This window comes from Physcomitrium patens, chromosome 18 (assembly GCF_059467195.1).
Source record: "Physcomitrium patens ecotype Gransden chromosome 18, ASM5946719v1, whole genome shotgun sequence".
NCBI lineage: Eukaryota > Viridiplantae > Streptophyta > Bryopsida > Funariales > Funariaceae > Physcomitrium > Physcomitrium patens.
The window spans coordinates 8,433,085-8,459,048 of record NC_143427.1 but is presented as its reverse complement, the minus strand read 5'-3'; the positions used below and the strand labels follow the sequence as shown (position 1 = coordinate 8,459,048).

General features: G+C 38.3%; 3 protein-coding genes across 8 annotated transcripts; 2 read left to right on the top strand and 1 right to left on the bottom strand.

Annotated features, from left to right (window-relative positions):
- The first annotated feature begins 3,123 nt into the window (after positions 1-3,123).
- LOC112294926 (serine/threonine/tyrosine-protein kinase HT1) lies at positions 3,124-6,167 on the top strand. The gene has a single exon (XM_024545919.3). The coding sequence runs from the start codon at positions 4,652-4,654 to the stop codon at positions 5,975-5,977; it is 1,326 nt and encodes a 441-aa protein (XP_024401687.1). The 5' UTR covers positions 3,124-4,651; the 3' UTR covers positions 5,978-6,167.
- Positions 6,168-8,237: 2,070 nt separating this feature from the next.
- Positions 8,238-13,551, bottom strand: LOC112295189 (protein KINESIN LIGHT CHAIN-RELATED 2). 3 transcript variants are annotated; one of them, XR_016498353.1, is made up of 8 exons: positions 12,639-13,376; positions 11,677-12,105; positions 11,308-11,403; positions 10,637-11,112; positions 10,029-10,444; positions 9,485-9,684; positions 8,518-9,245; positions 8,238-8,277 (listed from the first exon to the last, which is right to left on the bottom strand). XR_016498353.1 is itself a non-coding variant. In XM_024546449.3 (8 exons), the coding sequence occupies exons 2-8, from the start codon at positions 12,712-12,714 to the stop codon at positions 8,803-8,805; spliced, it is 2,136 nt and encodes a 711-aa protein (XP_024402217.1). In that variant the 5' UTR covers positions 12,715-12,808; positions 12,886-13,023; the 3' UTR covers positions 8,238-8,802. The 3 variants fall into 3 exon arrangements, 2 of the variants coding, with proteins under 2 accessions (XP_024402217.1, XP_024402216.1); XM_024546449.3 differs by having other exon boundaries at positions 8,238-9,245; positions 12,639-12,808; positions 12,886-13,023; XM_024546448.3 differs by having other exon boundaries at positions 8,238-9,245; positions 12,639-13,551.
- Positions 13,552-13,643: 92 nt separating this feature from the next.
- Positions 13,644-25,151, top strand: LOC112295187 (DNA-directed RNA polymerase III subunit 2). Of its 4 annotated transcripts, none has more exons than XR_002973593.3 (38): positions 13,644-13,893; positions 14,135-14,259; positions 14,394-14,466; positions 14,600-14,727; positions 14,840-14,932; positions 15,184-15,268; positions 15,508-15,716; positions 16,000-16,105; positions 16,283-16,393; positions 16,571-16,630; positions 16,984-17,025; positions 17,165-17,215; positions 17,431-17,529; positions 17,825-17,884; positions 18,146-18,238; positions 18,385-18,486; positions 18,638-18,748; positions 19,064-19,180; positions 19,385-19,501; positions 19,674-19,754; positions 19,928-20,032; positions 20,264-20,344; positions 20,513-20,644; positions 20,753-20,797; positions 20,987-21,064; positions 21,313-21,452; positions 21,559-21,667; positions 21,804-21,928; positions 22,067-22,202; positions 22,316-22,446; positions 22,757-22,882; positions 23,098-23,153; positions 23,269-23,339; positions 23,471-23,555; positions 23,640-23,743; positions 23,905-24,033; positions 24,481-24,613; positions 24,885-25,151. XR_002973593.3 is itself a non-coding variant. In XM_024546428.3 (36 exons), the coding sequence occupies exons 1-36, from the start codon at positions 14,207-14,209 to the stop codon at positions 24,529-24,531; spliced, it is 3,495 nt and encodes a 1,164-aa protein (XP_024402196.1). In that variant the 5' UTR covers positions 14,011-14,206; the 3' UTR covers positions 24,532-24,873. The 4 variants fall into 4 exon arrangements, 1 of the variants encoding a protein (XP_024402196.1); XR_002973592.3 differs by having other exon boundaries at positions 14,121-14,259; XR_002973591.3 differs by lacking the exon at positions 13,644-13,893 and having other exon boundaries at positions 14,011-14,259.
- Positions 25,152-25,964: the final 813 nt, after the last annotated feature.

Here is a 25,964-nt window from a genome sequence, read left to right as displayed (position 1 = left end):
TATGTAGATTTTAATCAAGAATATAAGTGTTTTTACTTTCTATATAACTGCCTCAAGTAGCATCGTTTTTATTGTAAAAGAATATTTAATTTTCCCCTTACATATCTAAGTAAGACTGGAAAAATGCCTTCTTAAAAATTGTAAAATGCGTGATACTATAATTTTATCATTAATAATTAATTTGATTGATCTTTGATTATATTAGAGTACCTGTTTTTTTCAATAAATTTTTATTAATTTTTTTTTACTTATAATTTTATTAAATGGTAGATGTTGAAGATAAAAGTAATTTTTTTCGAGAGCAAAATGCTAACTAAATTGTTTTTTGAGTCTTAAATGGTACACATTTATTTATCCTCGTGTAAAAATTTAATTAAAAAGAAAAAATTTAAAATTTTTATTTATTAATTTTTATTTTTCTCCTTATTGAATGTAATAAATTATAATAAATACAATAATATTATTTTAAAGTATTTTATTGTATTTTTTAAAACTTTAATTTTTTTTGCAAGATTTTGGACTGTGTTGAAAACATAGTAGAGGTTTTTGTTGTCCAATAAATGTCCAAATGATATCTTATTATATCTTCTATTAGTTACATCATTCTAACATTATATTTTAAAAACTATTAAGAGATTGGATTATGTTGGAATGATAACCTAAATCTTCTATCTAATTGATAAAACAATGAAAGTTATTGTTGGCCTATTAAGCTTTATTCTCTATTTGCAGAGAAATATTCTACAAAGATTTATTTATAAAGTGTCATTTTTAGGTCTACACTTTTAAATCTAGATTTGAAAACTAAGCTCTATTATATTTTATGTATTACAATTTATTAGATGTGTCTAATTATTTAATTTTAATTATTTATATACTTCATAAATTAAAAATCAACACCATAAAATTACAATAAAAATCAAAAATGTTCTACTTTGATTATTTCTTACAAGATATATATATTTTTTTAATTTTCTGAAATACTTAAGATTAGATTTTTTTTTATCAATTAAAAAAATACCTTAATAAAAAAATTAAATTAAGTTTTCAGTTTTTTTGTACTTTTAAACTGTATTTTTTTCAGTCATTACAATTACATTCTATTTGAATATCACAGTGCTATAGAATTCATCGATAAGTATTGAGATATAAAAAAGAATGAAACTCACAAATAAGTCAATGATCCTATGTATTAGATATAATTTTTAGTATAAAAATACCTAATTTATTAATATACTATTTAGTTTTTTTTTTTTTTAGTTTTTTTTTTTTTTTTGTTGTTGTTGTTGTTGGTTACTAAATATTTAGATTTGTTTTTAGATTACTGAAACACTTTGTGTAAAATTATAAGGTATTAAATAGTTATTCATTCTTGTTTGATTTCTTCATCTAATTAAAACTTTTAAAATGTGATCTAAATAATATTAACTATCATTTGATACCTACTAATTTCTTTTTACTATTTTTTTAAGCTAAGATTCAAATCCTACAATGTCTATTGCTTTAAATATAAATTTCTAAGAGATTTTATCACAAAATTCTATTTACTCTTATATATTGAATATATATATAGATATATATATATATATATATATATATATATAATTTTTAGATTTTTTCTACTATATTATATAACAAATTAGTACCAAATCATCTAAAATAGGTTAAAGTTTTGAAAAAATAATTTGATTTTTTTTTTATTAATTTTAACAAAAATAGTTAGATATTTTATTTAGTTTTTTTTTGCACAAATATAAATGAAGTTGAATTTAATCTTCTTTTTTTGGCAAAAGCTTTCTAACAACCACAAGGCTTATGGCCTTAGTCTCAAAGTTCTAGGTTGCTTCCATTGCAGCTTCTAATCTAGCAAACTTCTAATAGAAGTTTTTATAGCCATGTGGCATATGTAAAAGAATCTAAAGATCTAAAATATTTCTAATAAACTTCTGTGATGTTTTTTGAAGAAGATATAATCTACTTAAGTAATTTCCACTTAATTTTGTTTAGATCTACTTACTTCTATTATCTAAGTAAAATAAATTCAAACAAACATATTAGGTTTCAATTTTTGTAAGTAATTTCCTTTGTTGGATTATTTTGGTTCTTTACACCATTAAATTTGCCTTCTACTTGCACCTTCTCACCTAAATTTTCTAATTCTTTACTTTCCTTCTATAATTGTTATCTTAGTAGCAATGTATACCACATGTGTACAATATATACCACATATATTCTAATTCTCCTCCACTAACTAAAACCTCAACCCTAACTTAAAATCGCGCTCTGAATGAACAGGTGTTCAAACACAATTGCACAACGACACACAAATTTCCCAATTGTGTGTGTGTGTATGTCAAACTCATGATGTGCGCCGAGTGAGAGGGTTGAGTGTCGCATCGCATCGCATCGCACTCTCTCTCTCTCTCTCTCTCTCATTCCGCGTGTCGCAACCCGATGCTGCTGCTGCTAGCATCGCGGCGATGGCGATGGCGCTGATTCCACTACCGTCACCACCACCCCACAGCCCCACCATCCGACACTGTGTCGCGCACCTCGGAGGGATCATTCCCCGATGCCTTAGGAAACACCGGAGGAGCTGTTGATGCGTCACGAATGGCAAAAACTCATTGAATGATTCAGCATCCCAAGCTTGACTCACTCACTCACATCAGTGCCGCGCAGGCAGCAGGCAGGGTGGAAGAAGAACATTCCCATTGATTGCGAGGAGGTGGTGGTGGCACTGTTGCGTCGCCAGACTCCTCTGCATGGAATGTGGCGACAGCATGGCATCAAGGTGAGGGTTGAGGGCATGCCACACGGATTTTTCTTCTTGAGGAGGTGGTGAGAGCTCTCGCCTTTTTGCCAGTTATCGGAGCAAGTGCGCAATAGTGTGTGCGTGTGTCCATGTGTAATCCGATAGCTGCGAAGACAGTTTCGAAGATGCGTACAGGGGAGTTGATGTTGACTTCGTTTGGATTGTTGGACACCTTTGCGGATGCATGTGGGTTCGCGCTGCTTTGGAAAAATGTTCATTCATCGGCCGGGTTCACGGTCCCGCGTTGTACTCTTCAGCGGCGACGGCAAGGCGACATTCGAGGAGGAATGGAAAGGAGGAGGCGGAGGGAGTGGCCCCACCAATTCTTGTGGTGGACTTTTAGAGGCCGTCTTTACCATCTCCAATGCGTGTAACGTGTGGCAGTCGCATTCGCACGATGGAAATCCATTATTGGACTTCGGGTTATTCTGAGCGAATGGAACATCATCACAATGGTTTCTTTACGTAATCGTTCGACGGAAATGAAGAAAGGCGCAACGCTGTGAAATTCAGATACCACTGCACAAGCACGATTCCCGTGCTTTTTCCTTGCCGCAATTTCACACTCCGTCTCGGTGAGGGGCGGGAGGATTTGATTGTAACAGTAAAGTCAAGCACACTTGTGTTGAGAACAGAAAATTTAACCGTGAATCTACCAATCTGTATTGAAGTTTCTCGTCGTATCAAATCACCTCAACTGAGAGTAATCGTCAGTAATCGTCACCTGTCGATCAGGAGGGCACGTTAGCCTGCGTTGTGGCTGGGCCCAATTGCTCGAGGGTAGTCAAGTTCTATTTGCGGCGAAGGATTGCCACGTGCTTTGCATTGCTTCGTGTAAGGGAGCGGAATCTACTGAAGATGTGCTTCTAAGCATTCTCCGTTGAGTGTGCCCAAGTGGCACAACTATGATTCTGGTGATTGCGGTAGGTTGAGTGCGGACATGCACTCGGCCAATACCCGAAGTGGGCATCTAATGAGGAATATGGAACCGTCACAAGTTTCTTTGAAGAAGCGATTTACAGATTTATAGGAGAAGAGTGGCGGAATTGGGCAATGATATATATATATATATGTTTATTGCAATCTCGAATCGTGTTCTCTTCGAAGCAAGGTTTTGACTCAGCAAAGGCCAGGCTCCCAACAAAATTGCCACGAGGCTTACTGTTACTGTTAATGGTGAATGCCTGGTGTCATTTCGGATAAAAAAGGAGGTCGTCTTTGAGCAGCCCCTTCTCTCCTCGGAAGGTTGCGGGCGGCTTGTTGTATAAGTACATGACATTCAACTGTTCCTGAAATGTGGCATTCGAGAAGTGATGAAGGGTTGCGGCGCAAGCGGTTTTGGATACAGATGGTAACGATGCTATAGAACTTCTTACGGTGTGCAAGTGAGAGATAGGCGAGGTAGCTCTTAGTTGTTGGCGGAACAAGGTTTTGGGCTTGGAAAGGAAGGTTGAGGATTATGGAGGAGTGCGAAGATGGAGCGGGTGTTGGGGATGAGAGTGAGAAGATGAGTTGCGTGGTGTTCTTGTGACCGATGTCCGTGTTGGAAAAAACTCTTGAGGGTTTCATTTCTTCTTCTTTTCCGTTTTTCTTTTTCTATCCCCCCCCCCCTGTTTTTTTGTTTTTTGTTTTGTTTTTCTTTTTTCTTTTTTCGTACCTGTTTGAGAAAACAACATTCAAAATTTTCGATATCGATTGGGACGTATGCATGGCTCCACTTTGTACCGAGTGATCAAGAAATCGAATTCATTATCAAATTTTGCGAAAAGTGGTGTCGGTCAGGGTTTAACGTGGAACGAGGAATTACAATTGACATCCTGACGCTTGATTCTCACGATGCCGAAGCCTCGGGAGAAAGTGACGCTTACAGAGCCAGTTCATTCTGCGACAGGATTTGGGAAATTGCACGTCGGTGGCCGAGGATTCCATCCTAAGTTGCCATTCTTCGGCCATCACAAGACGAAGACTATTCCACTGGGGGTTCATTTCACTGGGGTTGAAAAGGCTCAAGATGACCATGCGCCGGAGAAGGAGAAATCGCCGAAGTATAGGTCCAGATCGCTGGAGAGCAGTCCGGATAAAGGGAGCTCATCTGCAAGGAAGAAAACAGATGAGCCCGCTGCGGGGAGTGGAAACCACCATTGGTTGAGGAAACAGAAAAGTGCTGAACCATCCTTGCCGAGGGTTAATAGCATGGAAGCTCGGCCAAGTTCCAAACACAAAAAGAAGATTAAGTTCCCCGACATTGTGAAATCCGCGTCATGGGCACACTTTGTCGAGGTCTCGCAACAAGAAGCGTCGCACCTGGAACTGGAAGTCCCTGAGGCATATATTTGCGACATGTCCTCATTATTCGTGGGTCAGAAATTCGCCTCCGGCAATCATACCCGACTCTACCACGGTGTGTACAAGGATCAAGATGTCGCAGTGAAGATTCTCAGGATCGACAGCTGCGAGGACGCTGACACCGCCACCAAGTTGGAGCGCCAGTTCATGCAGGAAGTGCACAATCTGTCCCAACTTCATCACCCAAATATTGTCACCTTCGTAGCTGCATCATGGAAACCTCCCGTGTGTGTTCTGATCATGGAGTACGTTCCAGGCGGCTCGCTGCGAGCTTTCCTGCACAAAAACGAATCTGGGTCACTCCCGTATAAAATCGTCTTGTCCATGGCACTGGATGTGGCCCGGGGGATGGAATACTTGCATTCGCAAGGGGTAGTCCACCGAGATCTCAAGTCCGAGAACATTGTCCTCACGGAGGATCTGCATCTCAAGTTGACAGACTTCGGTGTCGGATGCTTGGAAACGGAGTGCGATTCTAAGAATGCCGATACAGGCACGTACCGCTGGATGGCTCCCGAGATGATCAGCCACAAGCATTACTCCAAGAAGGTGGATGTGTACAGCTTCGGAATTGTGTTGTGGGAGCTTGTGACCGGGCTCGTCCCATATCCAGACATGACTCCGGTGCAAGTTGCTTACGCGGTGGTGAATAAGAACCTGAGGCCTCCTGTTGATGATGACTGTCCACCAGCACTTCGACATTTGATGGAGCATTGCTGGTTCGCCAATCCGGAACGACGACCCAACTTCTACCAAATTGTACAAACTCTAGAAGACTTGGACAATCCGTTGTCGGAGGAGGCTGAAGTGGGTTGAGAGGCTGCTGCAGCTGGCAATTTTCGTGGTGGCGGTGGAAACCATGATCTTGTGCCATTCTTTTGCAGGATTAGAGTCTCCGTAGCATGCTCAGTTTGTAGTTTTACAGATTGTATTTTTGCCATTCTTTGCAATAACACTGTTCTTTGAGGGAGCATCAAAAGAAATACAGAAGAATTTTGACCGGTAATACTTTGCCGTTTAGTTATTCAGTGTGGAGGTTTAATGGTGTGCTTTGGTGGTGAGAACCTTGCAAATGCTGCACGTTTTGAAGGCCTTTTTTGTCCCCATTGTAAGGACCATTCATGGATTCTGAACCCAATTGTTTGTTCTGACTCTGTGCTTGTGTATATCTCTCTCAGTACCCATTTCTGTTGATCATGCTTCCATTTTCATAAAGTGTAACTGTGACCTTCACCAACACTTGCAAATTTTCATCATACTTGTATAGTGCACTTGTATACTTATATTCAAGTATTCAAACCCATATAGTGAACCTAACTTCGAAAAGGTCCGTGAAATGCAAATGCAGTTGTACAAAGTTATGAACATCTTTGTGTGAAAAATGTATGCAATTCGAGATAAAATTTTGCTAAAAAGGTGTCAATCTTTTGTTGTATGGGTGCAAATGATTTGTGTTGGAAAATTTAGAAAAGACTTGTATATATAATGGAATTTTAGGATCGAAACTGATATGCATAAAATTGTTGCTTCTTAATGAATTTTAATATATCTTTCCAAGAACTAGAGTATTTTCACCATGATTGTGAAAGCTTGTTTTACTAATTAAGCATAAGGTAAAGAAAAAATGACTTTTTGCCTTTAACCCTAAATGTGTTGTAGAGAACCTTGACTAACAAAATAATTGCAAGATTGAGACTTAAATCTCAAAGAAGTTATAAAACTTACATGTATTATATCTCTTTGCATAAATCAAAATAATTTATATTATTATATAAGTCAATGCAAAATATTTGTAAATTACAAAAGTACATATTATAAAATAAAAGTTTTACATAAATGTGTTTTCATTTACTTATTTATTTTTTCATCTCATTTTTACTTACAACAAAATAACACAATGCAAAAAGAAAAGAAAATTAATCTTTTTTTGGAAACATGGCTCTATAAATGCAAGAAGTTCTTTGAGCAATATGCTAAAGGCTTTTGAAAAAAAAAAAAAAAAAAATGATTACTTTCTACATTGGTATCAGTGTTGTATTTCATTTCATGCTAGTGATAAATAAAAAGATTAAATTATGTGTAAGATTGCAATTTAAAAGACCACTCATGCATACAGCATGGAAGTTGGATTTGTGTGGGTTTCATATTGGAGCCAATGTTGAAAAGTACTACAAAAATAGATTAGATTAAAATATTTCTATTTGCATAACAGTCAAAGTATCATATACCAGCATAAATAACTATCTTATACATGACACAAACAATAAGACATGCATATCATTAACTTGTTGTGATAACAAAAAACTGTTAATCATGTATGTGGGCATAAAATCCAATTATATATATATATATATATATATACTATTTTTATATTATATCAACTATCTTAAATATGCTTCAACTTTAATTAAATAAAACAGTTAGAATCTTTTATATTTCTATGTATTAATCATTCTTGTTTTATTTATATGTATATATATAGGGGAATGTTAAATAGTCTTTGATGAAGGATATGATAATCATGATGGGTGTGGTTGGTTTTTGTAGATTGCAAATCCAATAGTGGAGAAATGAATCTAGAGATCATTATTTTATTTTGTGATGGGTGGATTAATTTAGTAAAAAATTGAGTCTATTTGACATTCCTCTCTATATATAATCAAAATCGTTCAATTTAGTAAATTTCACTTATATAGTTTGTATTAAAAAAAATCTTTATTTTTTCTAATTTTATTTGTGAATCCATCTTACATGATGATTTACAGATGAAATCAACTTTTCAAAATTTTAAAAAAGTTCACAACAGTAACATAAAACAACCAAAAGAATTTTCAATTTTTAAAGTGTTGAAAAAGAAATTGTATGAACTAATTCATTTTAGCCTCAAGCCCACCTCGTCAAGTTCACTTGCCCTTGACTCAAATTGAACGACCCAAAGAATTCTAAGAAACTAAATTGGTTTTCGAGGTACTTCAGATACCAATTTGGTAACTCAAAAAGTTTTACAGAATTGATAATTCGTTGGCTTTTCATAGCAAATTCGAGTAGATAACCTCACCATTCAGACTATAGAGTCTAGTTTATCTGCTACCTTTATTAAACTTGCCTGCAAATCTCTGTAAAAAATTTGAAGAACATGTCAGGAAAACCTGTAACAGACCAGTGCTTAAAAGTCGTAGCGCACAGGCCAGGCACAATTTTCAACGAAATATCCTAAACGGTGTATCAATAGACCACTAAACTGCAAAAACTAACTTGCCCATCTAATGATCAACATGGGCCAGCATGAGTTCTACGGGACTGCTGTGAGAGTATTTGAAAAATCGAAATAAGGTTTCGTAAACAAATCCGAGTACCTTGGTCTAAAGAAACCTTCTGACCTGCAAGATTTCCATTAAATGTAGAATGTGCTTGGTAAATTCCCTGACATATTGTTTACAGGCTGCTAAAAATTCACCAGTCAGATCGAAAACAACACAGCCTTGGAGATCAAATCAGAACCATATCAATACTTCATGCCTGTTCTGGTAATCAAGCGGGGCATGGACCGAAAGAACTGGCAAATAGACTTGAAGAAGTTCTATAACACCGCATCAATCACCAATCTCGCCAATCACAAGTTTCATGAACGCCGTTGATCCTTAAGTACTCTCTGGTGGCGAGATGCTCTGAGATCCTTCGAGGTCAGCCAAGTCCTTCTGTGCTGCAGCCAGAGCATCTTTTGCTGGTTCACCCTTCTTCTCCAACTCCGCTACAATGTGTGTGGCATTTGCAATTGCTTCCTCCTTCCTGCTCATTTCTCCATAAACTTTCATTAAATTGTAATAAATTGAAAGCGTGTCTTGCTGGCCGGGTCCATGTGTCTTTATATATATACTCTTTGCTTCTTCAAAAAGTTCAACTGCCTTGGTCAGGTTCTTTAGCTCGACGTGAGCAACGGCTAAATGATTTAGAACAAGCGCGAGGGAGTAGTGTCCAGCCCCAAAACTCAGTCTCAGATTCGCGGCAGCCTCTTCCATATAGGGTATAGCCTCATGTACTCTCCTATTGAAAAGAAGGAGCATACCAATTTGAGCTTGCGAGCCTGCAAGGAACCCATGTGCATGTGAACTTAACTTACCTCCGAAACAAAAAATACCATAAAATTACGACTTCTTCACAAGAAACAGAAGACAATCCATATGCATTTTGACCATATCTTAACACCAAATACAACAACTACACAAACTCACACTTTCACAAACTAACCAAGACAATGAAACCAAAACGCTCCAAAGATAGCAGAAGCACAAAACAAACTCCTCCAGAGAACAGACTTCATACCTGCAGTAGCATTCAGTTGCTGCGGCAACTGCTTGTAGATGGAGAGACCTTTCTCTAGGAGAGATATCGCTTCGTCAGGCTGGTTCATGTGTTGATAGATCGCAGCTAACTCTGTGTAACACTCCCCAGCCGCGAGCAACTCAGTACTATCTCCTCCTGTCGAGCCTTCAAGCTTTGAGTTGAGAATCGCAATAGCCTCCCTGCAGCACAAACCAAATGACAATCAAGGTTACAATAAGCTGAAAAAACAAACTCAAGGACCAATCTCATGAACTACACTGTCGACAAAACTATCACTAGTTGCTACTCAGAATGCTCTGAGGGAACATTAATATATGAACACTTAAGTTAGATGACTTCTAAGACAATAATCAAGAGACACTGAACATACATGTTTACTACAGATGGATATCAGTTGCATTCCCCTGCCTGTACAACAATTTTGTTGATTAGGCTCGAGGATCCACAGCTATACCTGTGGCTAGAGGATGATCACCTATCTATACAATGTTCCTTGTTATGTGTTAAGGAAATCTGAAGCTACCTGGAATGTTCTTCAGCTTTCTCATTGTTTCTCTGCTGGGTATATGCCTTAGCAAGGTTTACAGTTGCAAGAACCCTCATTGAGCTACCTTCCTCCAAGTGGGAGATGGCATTTTGAAGAGTTACAATTGCATCGTCAAACCTACCCAAAGCGACTTGAGTATCGGCAATGGCAATGTCGACAAACACTGCTTCAGACTCCAAATTCTTTTCATTCAAGATGGACTTCACAATCAATTGCTCTTCCAGGGCTTTATTATGCTCTTCCAGACCACTGTAAATAACAGACAGGAGACGGCGATCGATAGCTTCGTCCATAGAGCCTTGGCCATTAATTTTGATGTGAGATTCAAGTGCTTTTTCAACAAGCGCTTTTGCTTCGTCAAATAACATCACCTGAGTGAACGCCTCACCAACCTACTCAAGTATAGACCACATTTCATGAAAAATTTGTTCTTCGATTGGACCACGAGGGGATTCACCATTTCAATGAACCACAAATCACGCCTATAAGTTGTACTAAATAAGGAAATTAACTCCAGATGTAACATTTCTGTATGACATATGCCAGAATGAACTTCTAGTTGAAACTACACAGAATAAACATACCTGCCGATAGTTGGAGGCTAATTGCGGATGACTTTCGTCCATTATAGTCTCTTGGACAGCCAGCCCCGCAACATAGTGTTGGAGGGCTTCTTCATGTTTCCCCATAGATGACAAAGTGTCACCCAGCAGAAATTGAACAGCAAACTTCACTGGTGCACTCTCTTTCTCTTCATTATCCTTGAGAAGGGACAATGCTAAGTACAGATTTTCGAGGCTTAAATGCTGTTGCCCCAATCTATGCTGGGCTAAAGCAATGAGATGGTAGCACATTCCAATCTCTAGAGAAAATTCTCCGGCTGTTTGAAAGATGCTGAGGGCTTGTTCTCCTAGTTTCAAGAAGGTTTTGGGGTCTTCGCCCCTGGCTTCGTACTCCTGACCTAACCTCAAAGAAACAATGGCAATACGAGGATCTTTTGGGTCTGCTACAGCTGACAAATCCTTCAACATTTCCTGAATACTTTCCACGCTAATTGGATCTTCGGCAAAATTCCAGGTTGTATTGTTAGAATCTTAACTCCTCAAAAGGCGCTAGTCAGTACGTACTTGTTGTATTACAAAAGATCGATTCAAATTTCCTTAACTCGGTCCAAGTAAAAAAAAAGAAAAAAGATAAAAAAAAAAAGACACTACTAATCATAAAATGAGAATAAAGATAAATCGTCATGAATCACCTTCTTCACGTTGAGCACTTTCATATTCAGCCTCAGCTTCCTTCAAAATAGCCTCCTCCTCGGGCGATAGGGTCTCACCATGAGCTAGTTTCAACTCTACAGAAGAATATCCCAACAATAGAGCTAAGTGAGCAAAAGTACAGATTTTGATCTCAAAACGGCAAGACTACGCGGAGTGGTAAGGGCAAGTCCCAAAACCGCATTGTCTTAAGTCTTAAATTTCACTCATTTAACAAGGAAACAAACGCTTCTCCTTCGCGTAACAACAGGTAAAAATACATGGATAACTCGTCGTACAAAACCAGGCATATCTTGCAGGAGCAAAACTATTTGGAAAACTAGCAGTATCGTTTATACTAATTGCCGAACCTTGCGAAGTGACTGATGGGGCTGCAGAGGACTGTTCTTTATCATCGGACAATAGTTCTTGTCCAATCTGACTCTCCTGCAGACCTTTCTTGGATTCTGAATCAGAGTGCGCATCAGCGCTGTTGTACCTATATCCTAACCAAACTCGGTCGCCAAAACTGCCCAATCTGCTACTTGTATGTGGGACATTCCGCCATCTATGTAATTCGAGGGATGAAGTATGCAAGTCCCTCCGAGTGTTTCTCGAACAATTTGAAACCACGGTTCCAGATAACAGGGTACGGATATATTTCTGCTCGGAAACTTGACGCTGATTTAAAACCTGGGAGCTGCTGGAAGCATTTATGTTTATAACTCCATTCCCACCATAACTTTCTACAATCGATTTCTCATAATGATTAGCAGAGGCTCCATCGTGCACGCCTGCAACTACTCAACCAGGAAGGCAAGGTTAGATTGCATTCAGAAACGTCGTTTTCTTCATCCTGTTGAAAATGCATAAGACCTCCACTACAGGGATCGCGCCACTACGAACATGTGTAGGGACCCCTTCCACCTGCTTTTAGAATTAACAGATTGTGGTTTAATGAAAATCAAGAGTAATACGGAGACGTAAAACCTACAGAGTGCTCTTTCATTCAAACATCCCATACTGTAATCGCCCAACTTATATACCGATTACATACTTGTAAGGAGAGAATTCCTCACTCAACAGACATGTATTCAGCGTAGCGCTCGCTAGGCAAACCATAAACCTCATATTACGCCACTGTTCCCAAAATTTCGCAACACACAGCGTTTCCAAGATATAGAACGTTGCATAGATTTGAAACCATAGCATTTATCATAGATTGGCGACACAAGTACATGAAGAACAGTTAGCATCATTTCCTTTGTCCAAAACGCCTTCTCAACACAATTGCAGCTCCTATCACTGAAAAGGAAAGACAAGCAGCACGTACAAGCTTGACGATTCCGAGCGATCACGTTTCGAGAGAGAGGCACCAGCCTGATCAAAGCTCGCCTAGAGATTCCCATTTTCGATGAAAAATTGCACGAGGGCTACTCAAACCCCACAAAACTTCTGTATCCTCAGAACGGACACGATCGCCAAACCGATTGCATCATAAACCTGGAACAGAACTAGTTATAATAGTAAAAATTCTCTACAAAATTGCAGCACGCAAGGTATAAGTTCAACCCTCAAACCTCAACGAAAGGACACCGCAGAAGCACCCGCACTGATGCCCCGCTCCGAACACACGGCAAAAATCACTTAACTCCGAAACCAGCACGTGCCAACATGCCGATGTGGAGAATGCAGCTTATTTCCTCAACAGAAAACACATATTCCATCAGCGGAAACCCATCAAGTGAAAGTGGGGTTTAAGGGTTTAAGTTGGTTAGGGTTAGGGTTTTGATTCCAAACCATAAATGGTTCATTTTCTCACTCTAACAGGCCTCTGACTTCAGCACTAGTTTTTTGGGTTTTGTTTTTTTCTCCAATTGAGGTGTTTAAGCACAAGGATTACTTTTTAATAAGGAACAAGGCGAGTGTGAGGGCAACGTATCGCAAAACCTAATGTTCTCATTGATATCGTCAAACAATGGGGTTGCAAACTTTCAGCAACAGTCGCAAGAAAAACTTGACGTGCCTCTAAAATCTTAAGTACAGACCATAGATCATTGAAGGAAACCAAACCATCCTTGAACTCCAAACTTTCATTCGTTGTTTATTATGCTTTGGACAGAATCAACAAAAAGAACAAATCTTTTTTTGGTGTAAAAACAAATTCATTACGTGTATCTAAAGGCTCCTGTTGTATATAACTGACGGTGTCAGTAAGTTTTGCAACAACAAACTGTTCCCAATTTCACATTGTCTTACGAAACTTGACACCCATGTGGTTCAGTAGCACGGAGTAACGCACAACCCACAACACCATCTCGCGCACAGAACTTGGTCCCTCGCAAGAAGAAAGGAAAATATATCCTCGTGACAAGGTGCCGAACTCGATTTATGTGAAGAAAAAATTGATCGGTTGTTGTCTTGGAAGTTGCTCCGATACTTCGCACTGCAATCGACAAACCTCATGCGGTGCTCTGTGTGAATGCGTGATTCCACACCCACGCTCTAAAGTAAATCACCACCTTTGCAGAAACGCTCCAAAGATTCCTCAGTTTGTTGCCGCACCACTCCAAGAGACAATCTGACTGGTGAGCGAGCCGATTATATAGATATAGGGAGTGTTGTTGATAATTGCTATTGTTGGATTCGTGTCTGTAATATCCGAATTGGGATTCAGACTGAAAATTTTCCGGATTGTGCCTTCTCATGCAGTTTGGCTCTGGACCTAGGTTGATTATAGTGAGATTCGCGTCGAGTTTCGGGGCTTGTCTTCCACCGTCCTGGTCTTAGATTCTGTTTGATGTTATGCTTGTAGCTGAGTTGATTCAGGTATGATTTAGAGAAGTACAAGTTTTGGCCTCCAATTCTGATTGACTCCCAAGCGGCGGTTTATTCCTTATCATGGGGGTCAGCAAGGCTGATGAGGTGGACGATGGTGATAACATCGTTTCTAGGTTTGAATTCTTTTCATGCCAAACTCGTTTGACTTGCTGATTTTCAATTTTTGTTCAAATTTGGGATTTGGAGTTCAGGTTAGGGGTTTATTGGGCTAGTGATATATGGTTTTGGTGGTTCGTGCCTCTCACAGCCATAAGGAAGGATTGGAAGCGCCAGTGAAGACCGCTGTTGACAAGTTTCAGCTTTTGCCTTCATTTCTTAAGGTGCTCGCTCTACCTAGCGCGCAATTCTTGAGGTTGTAGGGTTTTAGGATTGGTGCTGTCTGATTAGGGTTTTAGGGTTTTTGGGATTCGTGGAATTGAGAATTAGAGTATTTGTTGTGCTTGGGGTTTACAGGTAAGAGGACTGGTGAAACAGCACATTGACTCCTTCAACTACTTCATCAACTGCGAAATTAAGAAGATCATTCATGCTCAGGGGAACGAGAAAGTGACCTCCGACGTAGACGCCAATTTCTACTTGAAGTGAGTATTTACGTTGTTTTTAGATGATGTAGCTTATCAGTATTTGCTCGATCCTCATTTGCGTGTTGCTGTGTTGCATTGCGATTTGTAAACTGGATTTCATTGATCCCAGATACTTGGATATTTTTGTGGGAGAGCCATGTGTGGAGCAAGACTACATTTACGAGCCTATCACACCTCAGCAATGCCGCCTCCGCGACATGACGTACGTCTTGGCTTGCTGGTCGTTCTAGTTGTATTCGGTTTTACACAGTGATCTCAATGGAGTGGGTAGTTGGATTTTTCACAAATTCGGTGTCCAATGGGTTGGGAAAGTGGGAAATGTTTCTAAGAATATGTGTGTATTAATACCTTTTGAGTTTATGTTATCTGAATTTTATACATTGCAACGTTGTGAGTACTAGGACCATCCCGAACACTTCTGATTCAGATCTTTTTTTTTTTTTTTAAATACAGTTATTCAGCGCCGATAAGTGTGGACGTGGAGTATACCAGAGGGAAAGAGGTTGTTGTGCGAAAAGGGAAGGATGGAAAGCAAGAGGTGCGATTTCGTGGGCTCTTTGTCTCTTTCTGTGAAATCAATTCCGACAGTGCAAGAACTTGAATGCTGTTGTGAGTACTTGTGGGTACTGAAGGAATTTAATTCAGGGTTTCAGATTTTAGGAGTGAATGGACATGACTCACCATATTTATATTCGTTGATATTAGTTGCATACACAATTAATGGAGAAATCTTGGATAACATTAAGCTGATGCGACTTGCTGTCATTATGCACTCAGGGAAGCATCAACATAGGGCGGATGCCCATTATGTTACGAAGTTCTCGGTGCATCCTCGCTGGAAAGAACGAAGCCCAACTAGCCAAAGTAGGGGAGTGCCCTCTTGATCCAGGTGGTTATTTTGTGGTCAAAGGAACTGAAAAGGTCATCCTGATTCAGGAACAGCTATCGAAGAATCGAATAATCATTACAACGGACAGCAGTGGCAGGTAAGGAAGAAGGATGATTCCAAAGTTTGAACGATTCAGGAACATAATAGTTTAGATTCTTTTCAGTTTTCTCACCCTCTTATTGTCCGTCATCTTTATCATTCAGATAGACTTGATGTATTAGTTTAGTTCCTCCACTGGATTCCTTCGACACGGTTGTTCCGCTAAGGTTTCACTTCGATTGGAGGTTGTGGAAGTTGGTCGTGGACTGAATTTATGAAAACTTTAGATTTATTTATCCTGATAAACTTTGTACATGAGTTAACGGAATTGTTGCTTGTAGTGTGGCTGCATCAGTGACAAGTAGTACTCATGAACGGAAGAGTAAGACGAACATGGTGGTGAAGCATGAGCGAATTTACCTTCGCCACAACACATTTGGCGATGATGTATGTTCTACGCATTCATATTGACGTATCGTCAATTATATCTTTGCAGAAAAACTGGAGCATATATTATCAGAGGCTCATATTATAAGTTTAGACCTTTTTTTCGTAGATTTGATGAGAGTGAAGCAAACATAGGAAGTCTTGGTGTTCTGAAAGCAAACGTTCAAATGTTTTTAGATACCTATTGTTGTGGTGATGAGAGCAATGGGCATGGAGTCGGACCAAGAAATTGTGCAGATGGTGGGTAGAGATCCGAAGTATGCTGGAATACTTAATCCTTCATTACAGGTACAGTGTCAATTATATTGAGTTTTACTTGACTGTTGTGTATATATATATATATATAATATTAATGGGTTATAATTTATTATTTTTTACGAAATTGACTCAAATGATCCTACCACCTTTTTGACAACTGGATTGCAGAAAATTGTTGATGGTACTGATATTCGTTGTTGTATATAGGAATGTGCTGCTCTTAAAATATACACCAGTCACCAGGCGCTTGAGTACCTAGGCTCGAAGGTACGTGTTGCAATGTCCTTAAACATGTTATAAGCTCTTGATGTGTAGAGATATATTGTGATTTTATGCAAAGAAGTCATATATGCACCACCAAGGCTTTTTGATTACATTATCGCGCTTCACGTTCTCCTTCGTTTGTTCATGTGTTCATTTACTCGTGAATGACATTCTTTACTTTGAAGAGGGTGTGTGTGTAATGCGGTGAGATCATCTTTTTTTCTCAAAGCTCACTGTTGTAAGAATTGGCCTCGGGTATCTACAAGACTGCCTGGTTGGTCGTGGGGGTCTTCAACAAATCTTTATTTTTCTATTTCTCTATTTTTCTTACAAACCTCTCTTTCGTCCGTCCTCAGGTTAGAAGCAGAAACATGTTCACAAAACAGAAGAGAACCAAGGTATGTTCGAATGTGGAATTTTGTTTAATTTTGTTCAATTCCTGAAAGTAATAATGTACATGGTCATTGACTCTTGTTTTTTTTAAGCTCTTTTCTTGCTGATCACTTCCTAATTGCTGAGGGCAATACTTCTGCATAGGTGGACGAGGCTCGTGACATTCTCGCAACGGTGGTGTTAGCTCATGTTCCTGTAATCACCAACCATCCTACTTAAGATGCATCTATGTCAAAGTTTCTAATCATTTTCTTTTGGAAGTTATGATCTTAAGTCATATAATAACGCTTGTTCAAGCTTATCAACTCAAGTGTAGGTAAATCAAATCGTCTCTCACAGGTAATTGGCAAAATTTCTATAGTTTCAGCGTGGTTCATTGGAGAATGATAGTTATTTCTTCGTCTCCTCAGGTGCATCAATTTGATTTTCGAGCGAAGTGCATATACCTTGCAGTCATTATCCGTAAGATGCTTGAAGCAATGCTCAACAGAGAAGCTGTTGATGACATGGTTAGTATTATTCCCTCCATATCATGTATGCGTGTGAGCTGGTGTGTTGAATTGCCACATACTGTGATTAGTGTAGAATATTATCGAAATACACATTTTGTGCTGAACTGTATTGATTAACGATCCTCTGATCTGTTTTGGCAAGCCTATTTGTCTATTAATTTGAAACCTGATCTCAAGTGCATTACTTGAGACGATTGTGGTGTGGTTGAAGCTTGCCTCATTAGTGATTGTTATGTTATTTAACCTCCTAACTTAATATTACTCAAAACTCACCTTTTCTCTTAATGTTCAGGATTATGTTGGTAATAAGCGGTTGGAACTTGCTGGGCAGCTGCTTTCGCTGTTATTTGAGGTTTGAACCTCGTACCCTTACTTCTAATCTTTCCATTTGATAAGACAGGCTTGGTAACCGGAAAGTAGGAGACGATTGAAGCAACCTTAGTTTTACAAATGCAGGAATGTAAAAAAGTAGAGCTTCATACATGGCAATGCCTACTTTTGTGGATTTATCTGAAAATTTTCGTGTTCTACCTTGCATGGGTTCCTATATGGGTATAGATTGTTATTTATATTTCAACGCTATGTGCTTAAGGCTGTCTAGTATGGTCCACAGGATTTGTTTAAGCGAATGAATGCTGAACTGAAGAAATCAATGGATGCCACGTTGAGCAAAGCAAATAGATCCACTCAGTTTGATATCATCAAGGTAATCCATCTTCATATGATATTATTTTACTGTGGAAGTCACATTTTCGGAAGGGGATATTCTAGATCTTACCTGCATATTGAGATTGCATTCTTTAAATGATTACTGTTAAACTAAGTTCGGCCAATTATTTTGTATCATGCCAGCTAATACGACCAGATACATTGACGAACGGGTTGGAGCATGCAATATCAAGCGGGAATTGGGCAGTGAAGCGATTCAAGATGGATCGGAAAGGTGTCACTCAGGTATATCTCTAATATTTGTATTTATTGCTTGCACCAAGTTAATGCTTGCAACTTATGGTTAAATTTAGTAGAGCAGTGAAGGCCGACAGCTGTTTTGTATAATGGTCAGTATGGTATCATCTGTGATTGAAGTGTAATTTTATTTGCGCAGGTAGTCTCAAGACTATCGTTTATTGCTGCGCTGGGTCACATGACAAGGATTTCGTCCCAGTTTGAGAAAACCCGCAAAGTTAGTGGACCACGAGCACTTCAACCAAGCCAGGTATTGCATCAGAGTGGTTCAAAGCCTTCACAATGTAGTTTGTGATCTTCAAATGGTCACTTCAATTCATGATCCTTGGTGGTTTGAACTTGTTTTGGAAGAGAGAAGGCTTATTGGTTTGAGTTTGAAGATGTTGTGGCCAACAATTGAGTGTCTTATGCTTTACGAATTTGATTATTTTCTATCGTACTGCAGAAGTATATCTTGATTGTCCGACCTTTCCACTGGCATCCTTCTTCTGCTTCTTCTTTTTATCTTCTTTATTATTTTTCCTCCTCCTTGCATCTAAACTCTTTCCTTGCATGTTGTTTGTAGTGGGGAATGTTGTGTCCTTGTGATACGCCTGAAGGAGAGGCATGTGGACTTGTGAAGAATTTGAGTCTCATGACTCATGTAACTACTGATGAAGAGGAGGCTCCCTTAATTGAGCTGGTACGGTTCCACTTATGAGGATGTGTGGATGATGTGGTCTTGAATCGTAAATGTAATGATTCTAGTCATGATTTATGGGTGATTGTTTTACGCTTAAGTAATCTCGATGACTTTCTTCTGTGCTTCTTTTCTGTGTCTAGCTTAGCGTGGCTCTGTGCATGTCTTTGAAGCGGATCGTAACAACATGAATTTTTGTAATGGCAGTGCACAACGTTGGGAGTAGAAGATTTATCCTTGTTATCAGGAGAAGAACTTCATTCTCCCAAAACATACCTAGTATTTTTCAATGGAACTATTTTGGGTGTTCATCGGCGTCCAAATGTATAATCCGATTGACCTTTCACATACCTTCCCTTTGGTACAGAAGGCTGTTAAAGAGTAGTGCGTTTCAGTATGCAAAGTGGGTGCATGAACATGACGCAAATCAATTCAATCTTCTTTTTCTCTTTATTTTTTTATTGTTTTTGTTTTGATTCAATCTTTGTGATTCCAGCGATTTGCAGAGGTTTTGAGAAAACTGCGTCGGGCTGGAAAAATTGGAGAATTTGTTAGCGTACATGTCAATCCTAAACACGTATGTGCAAGAGTCACTATCTGTTACATAGCTTCATGTGAATCGATTATCTATTCCTGATATAACTTCATTTATTTGGTTTTGTTCATTTTCTCTGTTAAGCACCTTATATCATATTCGTAAAGCACTTCGTACTGCGTTTTGTAATGGATGTGAGTTACTGATGCAAGCAGCGGAACATCCAAATTGCGTCCGATGGAGGTCGAGTTTGTCGGCCCCTTGTAATAGCTGACAAAGGTGTATCTCGAGTCAAGGAGCATCATATGAAAGAACTGAAGGTGAGTCAAACAAACGATAATACACCCCACATTTCTCGTTCTTTTAATGATAAGTTATCTCTTGATATCTATACATGTAAATGAATTTCTTTACAGCTTTCTTTGCAGAATGTGCGACATGTCAGAAGTGTGAGGGATGCTTGATGGTTTAATTGCCTTTTGAAAATTGCGTTTGTATATATGAAGTATTATGTTTTATTTTTTAATGAAGAACATGAAATTCTGGTTCAGGATGGCTTTCGCACTTTTGATGACTTCTTACGAGAAGGTCTTGTTGAGTATTTGGACGTGAACGAGGAGAATAATAGTTTGGTATATTCTTCAGTTTCCTTATTTCTCTTTGAACGAAAGAACCATGACTTGCTGAAGAGATGGTTCTTTAACATTTTTATCATTATTATTATTATTATTCTTACTAGTGCTTTTCTTGAATTTTCTTTTTAAGAGTAGCTACATTGATGAATGTTAATATTGAAACAGATCGCACTTTATGAAGGAGATGCTACACCTGATACTACACACATTGAAATCGAGCCCTTTACAATATTGGGTGTTTGTGCTGGCCTTATACCTTATCCACATCACAATCAATCTCCCCGTAACACATATCAGGTACTATTATTGGCTCTTTGCATGATAAGATGCTTCTTCAATCAAAGGTTCGTATTAAATTTGTGTTTGTTATATTTGCTAACTACTTTCACATTTTATGAATGACAGTGTGCTATGGGTAAACAAGCAATGGGAAACATTGCTTATAATCAGGTGATCTTATCTAGCTCTTCCTTTCGTTACATTAGATCACTCTCTCCTCTTCTCTCGCTTGTAATCACATAAGGTGATGTGAGGCCACAAAAACTAATAATATAAATAAATTAGTAAATAAATAGGTATTATGATTTTGATGATTGTAATTCCTGAAATGTTTTGAGACTCGGGTATATGATCGTGCAGTTGCAAAGGATGGACACACTGCTTTACCTCCTTGTGTACCCACAACGACCTCTGCTTTCTACCAAGAGCATTGAGCTGGTAAGAACAGCTCGTATATTTTATTTTGTCAGCTTCTTCAATCCGAGTGTTATGACGGTTCAGCGAACAAAGTGTTGTGGATAGCAGATAGAGATAATACTTAGTTAACAGCCTGTGTTAACAAGAAACTTTAGCAGTTTTAGTCTAGATTATCTTCAGATAGATCCAGCAGTAAGAGGGTAATTTTGTTAGGACCTCTTGCTTTCTAAACAAGTTGTCTAATGGAGCGTTGTTTCTTTTTATTACAGGTTGGCTATGACAAGCTCGGGGCTGGGCAAAATGCAACTGTTGCAGTCATGAGTTACAGTGGCTATGATATTGAGGATGCTATAGTGATGAATAAGTCATCTTTAGACCGAGGATTTGGTCGTTGTATTGTAATTAAGAAGTAAGCTCCACAAGTAATTTTTTGAAGCTTGAATTTTTATTTATGTTATTTTGGTGTTTAAGCAGCTTTACTGACTTTGAGGATAATATTCATGATCATATGGTAGGAGTGTAGTTCCCATGAAGAAGTACGCAAATCGTACTGCAGACCGAATTATGGCTCCTGAACTGCAAAGCTCAGCAAAAGGAGGTGTCCAAGTCGTTGCACGTCAGCAGGTAAGTAGAGATTACCGCCTACTTAATGGTTATTGTGTACAAGTTAACTATGGCAAGTTTTTTCAGTATGTTACCGTGTTAAGGTAATCGTGGTGGACTGAACTGTGATGTGCTAATCTGTAATCTTGTTGTACAGCTGCAAGATCACGATGGCATTGCTGCAGTTGGGGAGATGATTCGTCCCGGAGACATTTACGTGAACAAGCAAAGCCCAATCGATACTAGAAACAATGTCAACAATCCCATGGCTTTGCCTGACTCGTAAGAAACTTCAAGTGGCTTACCAGTAAATAAGACGCTGCGATTTTGCTGATATCTTTTTTTCAAATTAAGCTCCACTTACTGATGCGACAGACTTTTCATGCTGTTTTAGTAGCTAACCGAAATATTTATGCTCAGGGCTTACAAGAGGACACCACAAACCTATAAAGGAGCAGCTGGAGAAACTGCAGTTGTGGACAAGGTCTTACTTACAAGCAACGATGAGAACCACTTTGTAGTCAAGTGTCTTATTCGTCAGACGAGACGTCCAGAGGTACTCCTTTGTTCTCTATCATAATTTAAGAATCTAGTACAATTTTTGTGCCCTTGACAATATTTATCGTAACGATTTGCTAATTTATGTCGGTGCATATTTTGTGGCTTCAGGTTGGTGATAAATTTAGTAGCAGACACGGGCAGAAGGGTGTCTGTGGAACTATTGTTCAGCAAGAAGATTTTCCATTTTCCGAGCGTGGGATCTGCCCAGATTTGATTATGAATCCTCATGGATTTCCCAGGTTTGCTTCTATAACCCACCTTATGCAGATTAGGTTGATAGCTGAGTTTGGTAACAAAAAAAAAAAAAAAAAAAAAAAAAAAAAAAAAAAAAAAAAAAAAAAAAAAAAAACACACGCATCGCTAGTCCTTGTGTTGGAAGTTGTACCATTCTTTTATTTTTTTACTACTACGTTATAGGATATCTTCCCGTTTACAAATCATGCATCTCTTCATTCAGAAGTTTGGTAGTTAAGTATTACTTTTAACAATTAGAGTGCAAATGTACGCATTAACTGCTGTCGTGCTGATTGTCGCTTTCGATACTGGCAGTCGAATGACCGTTGGAAAAATGATAGAGCTTCTTGGAGGGAAGGCAGGATTGCATAATGGCAAGTTTCACTATGGAAGTGCTTTTGGTGAGCCTAGTGGTCATGCTGACAAAGTATCAACTATCAGGTACTCGTCTTGGTTCTTTTAAGGCTTTTGTGATGCTAGTGATTCAGATGGCAGTGTTAATTCACTGTGCTCTGAGAGCACAACACTCAAACTTGAGAATCGTATTTTCCTTGTATACATTTTAGCAGCAATCCCCCACTCTCCTCTTTATCTTTAGTTAAGCACTTAAATTCTTGTATTTCATATTGGAACTAATCCCCGCTTGTGGCTGACAGTGCAACCTTGGTGAAGCACGGCTTTAGTTATAGTGGCAAGGATTTTATATACTCAGGTTTGCATTTGAAATGTTCTAGCAATTTCGATGTGTTATATTTACCTGTGGTCTGATTTAGTTAGTTCAGTTCTTGCTCACTTCGACTCCATTGATCTTAAATACATTTTTGCAGGTATTACTGGGAGCCCTTTACAAGCTTATATATTCATGGGACCTATTTATTATCAGAAGCTGAAGCATATGGTAAGAATCTGCTTGTCTAGTACAATGATGTCGATTGAATTTTTTTCTGTTCATGTTGAATTATGAAATTCTAGTATACTCCAATATGTGCTCATGGCTTCTGCTCGCACTACGTGCCTGTTCTGCATCAGGTTTTGGACAAAATGCATGCGCGTGCTCGAGGTCCTCGGGTGGTACTCACCAGACAACCCACAGAAGGAAGAAGCCGAGAAGGAGGTAATTAATTCTACTTTTAATATTTGCTAATAGATCACCAATTTCCTGGCAGTTCTCTATATATCTGTTGCCACTCTCTTGCAGGTTTGAGGCTTGGTGAAATGGAGCGTGATTGTTTGATAGCTTATGGTGCTAGTATGATGATATTGGAACGTCTTATGATATCCAGTGATCAATTTCAAATTCAGGTATTCATTTTTTTCCATGTATTTTAAGTATCTTTTGTTTTCACAGCTTCGGTTCTGGGTGGTTCTAGTTTGGTTGAAAAGTACCTGATATCATTTGCTCTCGGCGTTCACATTCTCTATTCTTGTGATACACTGATCTGTAAATTAACATGGTGTGGCAGGTGTGCACAAAGTGTGGGATGATTGGCTACTACCATCACAAGCTTAAGATTTGTTTGTGTTCTACTTGTAAGAGTGGTGATAATATTGCAACAATGAAACTCCCGTATGCTTGTAAACTTTTATTTCAGGTAATTCTCTCCAATTTATCATCTGTTTGTTTCTCGACTGTTCTTATTCTTGCTCTCGTTATTTTATTGATCGCATGCCTCAGTGTCGATTTCAATGATTGATTGCTCCCAAGTAAAACAGTATTGCCAATGCCCAACTCGCTGGTCAAATCAAACAGTTTGAGATGGTTTAGTAGTAAACTGGAGTATTGCTCGTATTTGCTGGGTATTCATAGAAATCTTAAACTTGCATAACATAAATAAGCTTAGTATTTTTTAGAATACGATCTCCGTTGCCCCTTGCTTCCTTGAGTCAACAGACCGTCCGAAAGGAAGAAAATTCCAACGAATAGTCTTTCATTTTCCACCTTAAGATTGTATTTTAAATTGTCGTCGGTACCCTCCATCACGTATCGTTTCTCTTACTTTGTTCTTAATAAAGTGGTTGTGTGTGATTTTTTCTTTCAGGAACTTCAATCCATGAATATTGTGCCCCGCTTGACACTAGCAGAAGCATGAGTTCTTGGAGTCAAACATTAGCGAAATCCAATTTTGATGAAACGGAACTATCAGATTATGTTACTTATCGGATAGTGCTGAGGTTTATTCCAAGCTCTAACCATTGCTTATTTAGTGATCAAAGTTTGATGCGACCTTGAGCTAATCCAACTCCAATAATATCTTTGTTTCAGTGGCCTTGATACAATTAACGTCTAGGCTGCATTACATGGCTATTGAGTACAGGATTTAGTTTCAGGCTAATTTAACTGCCACGAGTATCATTCTTCCGAAGACATTTATAATTGCTCTCGGAAACTCTTGCATTTCTGATGACTAGTGTATTCTTCTGACATCTTGAAATTTGTGTCCAGAATATTGATCAAGTCAACTCTTACATAATCTTCAAGCAATTATTGAAGTATTGGTCTTCGGTACTTAACTAGATTGCAGGTACAGCTTTTAATCTTGGGTATATTTTCATACAGATGTTTTCATCATAAACTCAATCAATCATGAAGGCTTTGGATGGGATATGTTTTTACTTCAGAAATCAAAATCATAGTGTAACTATTGATTTACTATGGATATTGAGCACTCAAAGCATCTGTAATATCATGAATCCTTTTTTATTTTGTTTACATCTTTATATTAGTATAATTGCAAAAGTTTAAAATGGATATGGATATACTAAAACTTTGAAATGCATTGTAATTTTTTGGTTTCTAAATTTGTTTCACGTAAATCCTCATTGCAAATAGGGTTAATATAAAATCATGCAAAGAAAAGAGATCTAGAGCCTTGTCCAAGGGAACATCCATCCACAAGACACCCTCCTCACTACAAGTGCATGGAATGTGCTATTGAAGCTCATGCTTACAACCAGTTCTACATCTATATCGTTTTAATCAAACTCAATGTTTGTTTGAATAATATTCTAAATATAGTCAGTGCCATGTTTAACATGCAGTGGTTGTTAGGCAAATTCAAACTTGTGACTAGAAAATTTATTTATTTGTTTATTTATTTATCAAAAAAACGTTTTTGAAACTAATTTAACATCTTTGAAAGTGTCATAAAGGCTCAGTATCAAAGTTTGAAGTGAGGAGGCACGAGTAAAGCTTTAAAGTTTGAAAACGTAAGGGAGTTTTATATTCAGTAGATAAATTAACAAGCCACAATTGTTCAAAAACCAAATCAAATAGGATTATAATAGAACAAAATATCACACCCCTACAAAAACGTTAAATAAGAGAATTTGAACAAGACTGTACCTAGTAACCTTCTTCAGTACGACATTTACTGATACCGTCTAATAAGTCAAAATCGAAGCGCATCAATGATCACAGAAATCGATACCCCTTCAAGCTGTGCTCAGTTATAGCAACTTGAAGACTTGAGTGTCCTCGAGAACAGAAATCGGTAAACTTGCGATGACATGGAGGGGTGGCATT

Coding starts and splice junctions, on each gene's coding strand:
- LOC112294926 (XM_024545919.3), top strand. CDS start 4,652: ATGCCGAAGCCTCGGGAGAAAGTGACGCTTACAGAGCCAGTTCATTCT.
- LOC112295189 (XM_024546448.3), bottom strand. CDS start 12,714: ATGGGAATCTCTAGGCGAGCTTTGATCAGGCTGGTGCCTCTCTCTCGA. Junction 11,113..11,307: donor AAGTGCTCAACGTGAAGAAG/GTGATTCATGAC, acceptor ATTTTGCCGAAG/ATCCAATTAGCGTGGAAAGT. Junction 9,685..10,028: donor AAAGCTGAAGAACATTCCAG/GTAGCTTCAGAT, acceptor TTTGTGCTGCAG/GGAGGCTATTGCGATTCTCA.
- LOC112295187 (XM_024546428.3), top strand. CDS start 14,207: ATGGGGGTCAGCAAGGCTGATGAGGTGGACGATGGTGATAACATCGTT. Junction 16,394..16,570: donor TACTTAATCCTTCATTACAG/GTACAGTGTCAA, acceptor TGTTGTATATAG/GAATGTGCTGCTCTTAAAAT. Junction 19,502..19,673: donor GTGTTCATCGGCGTCCAAAT/GTATAATCCGAT, acceptor TTGTGATTCCAG/CGATTTGCAGAGGTTTTGAG.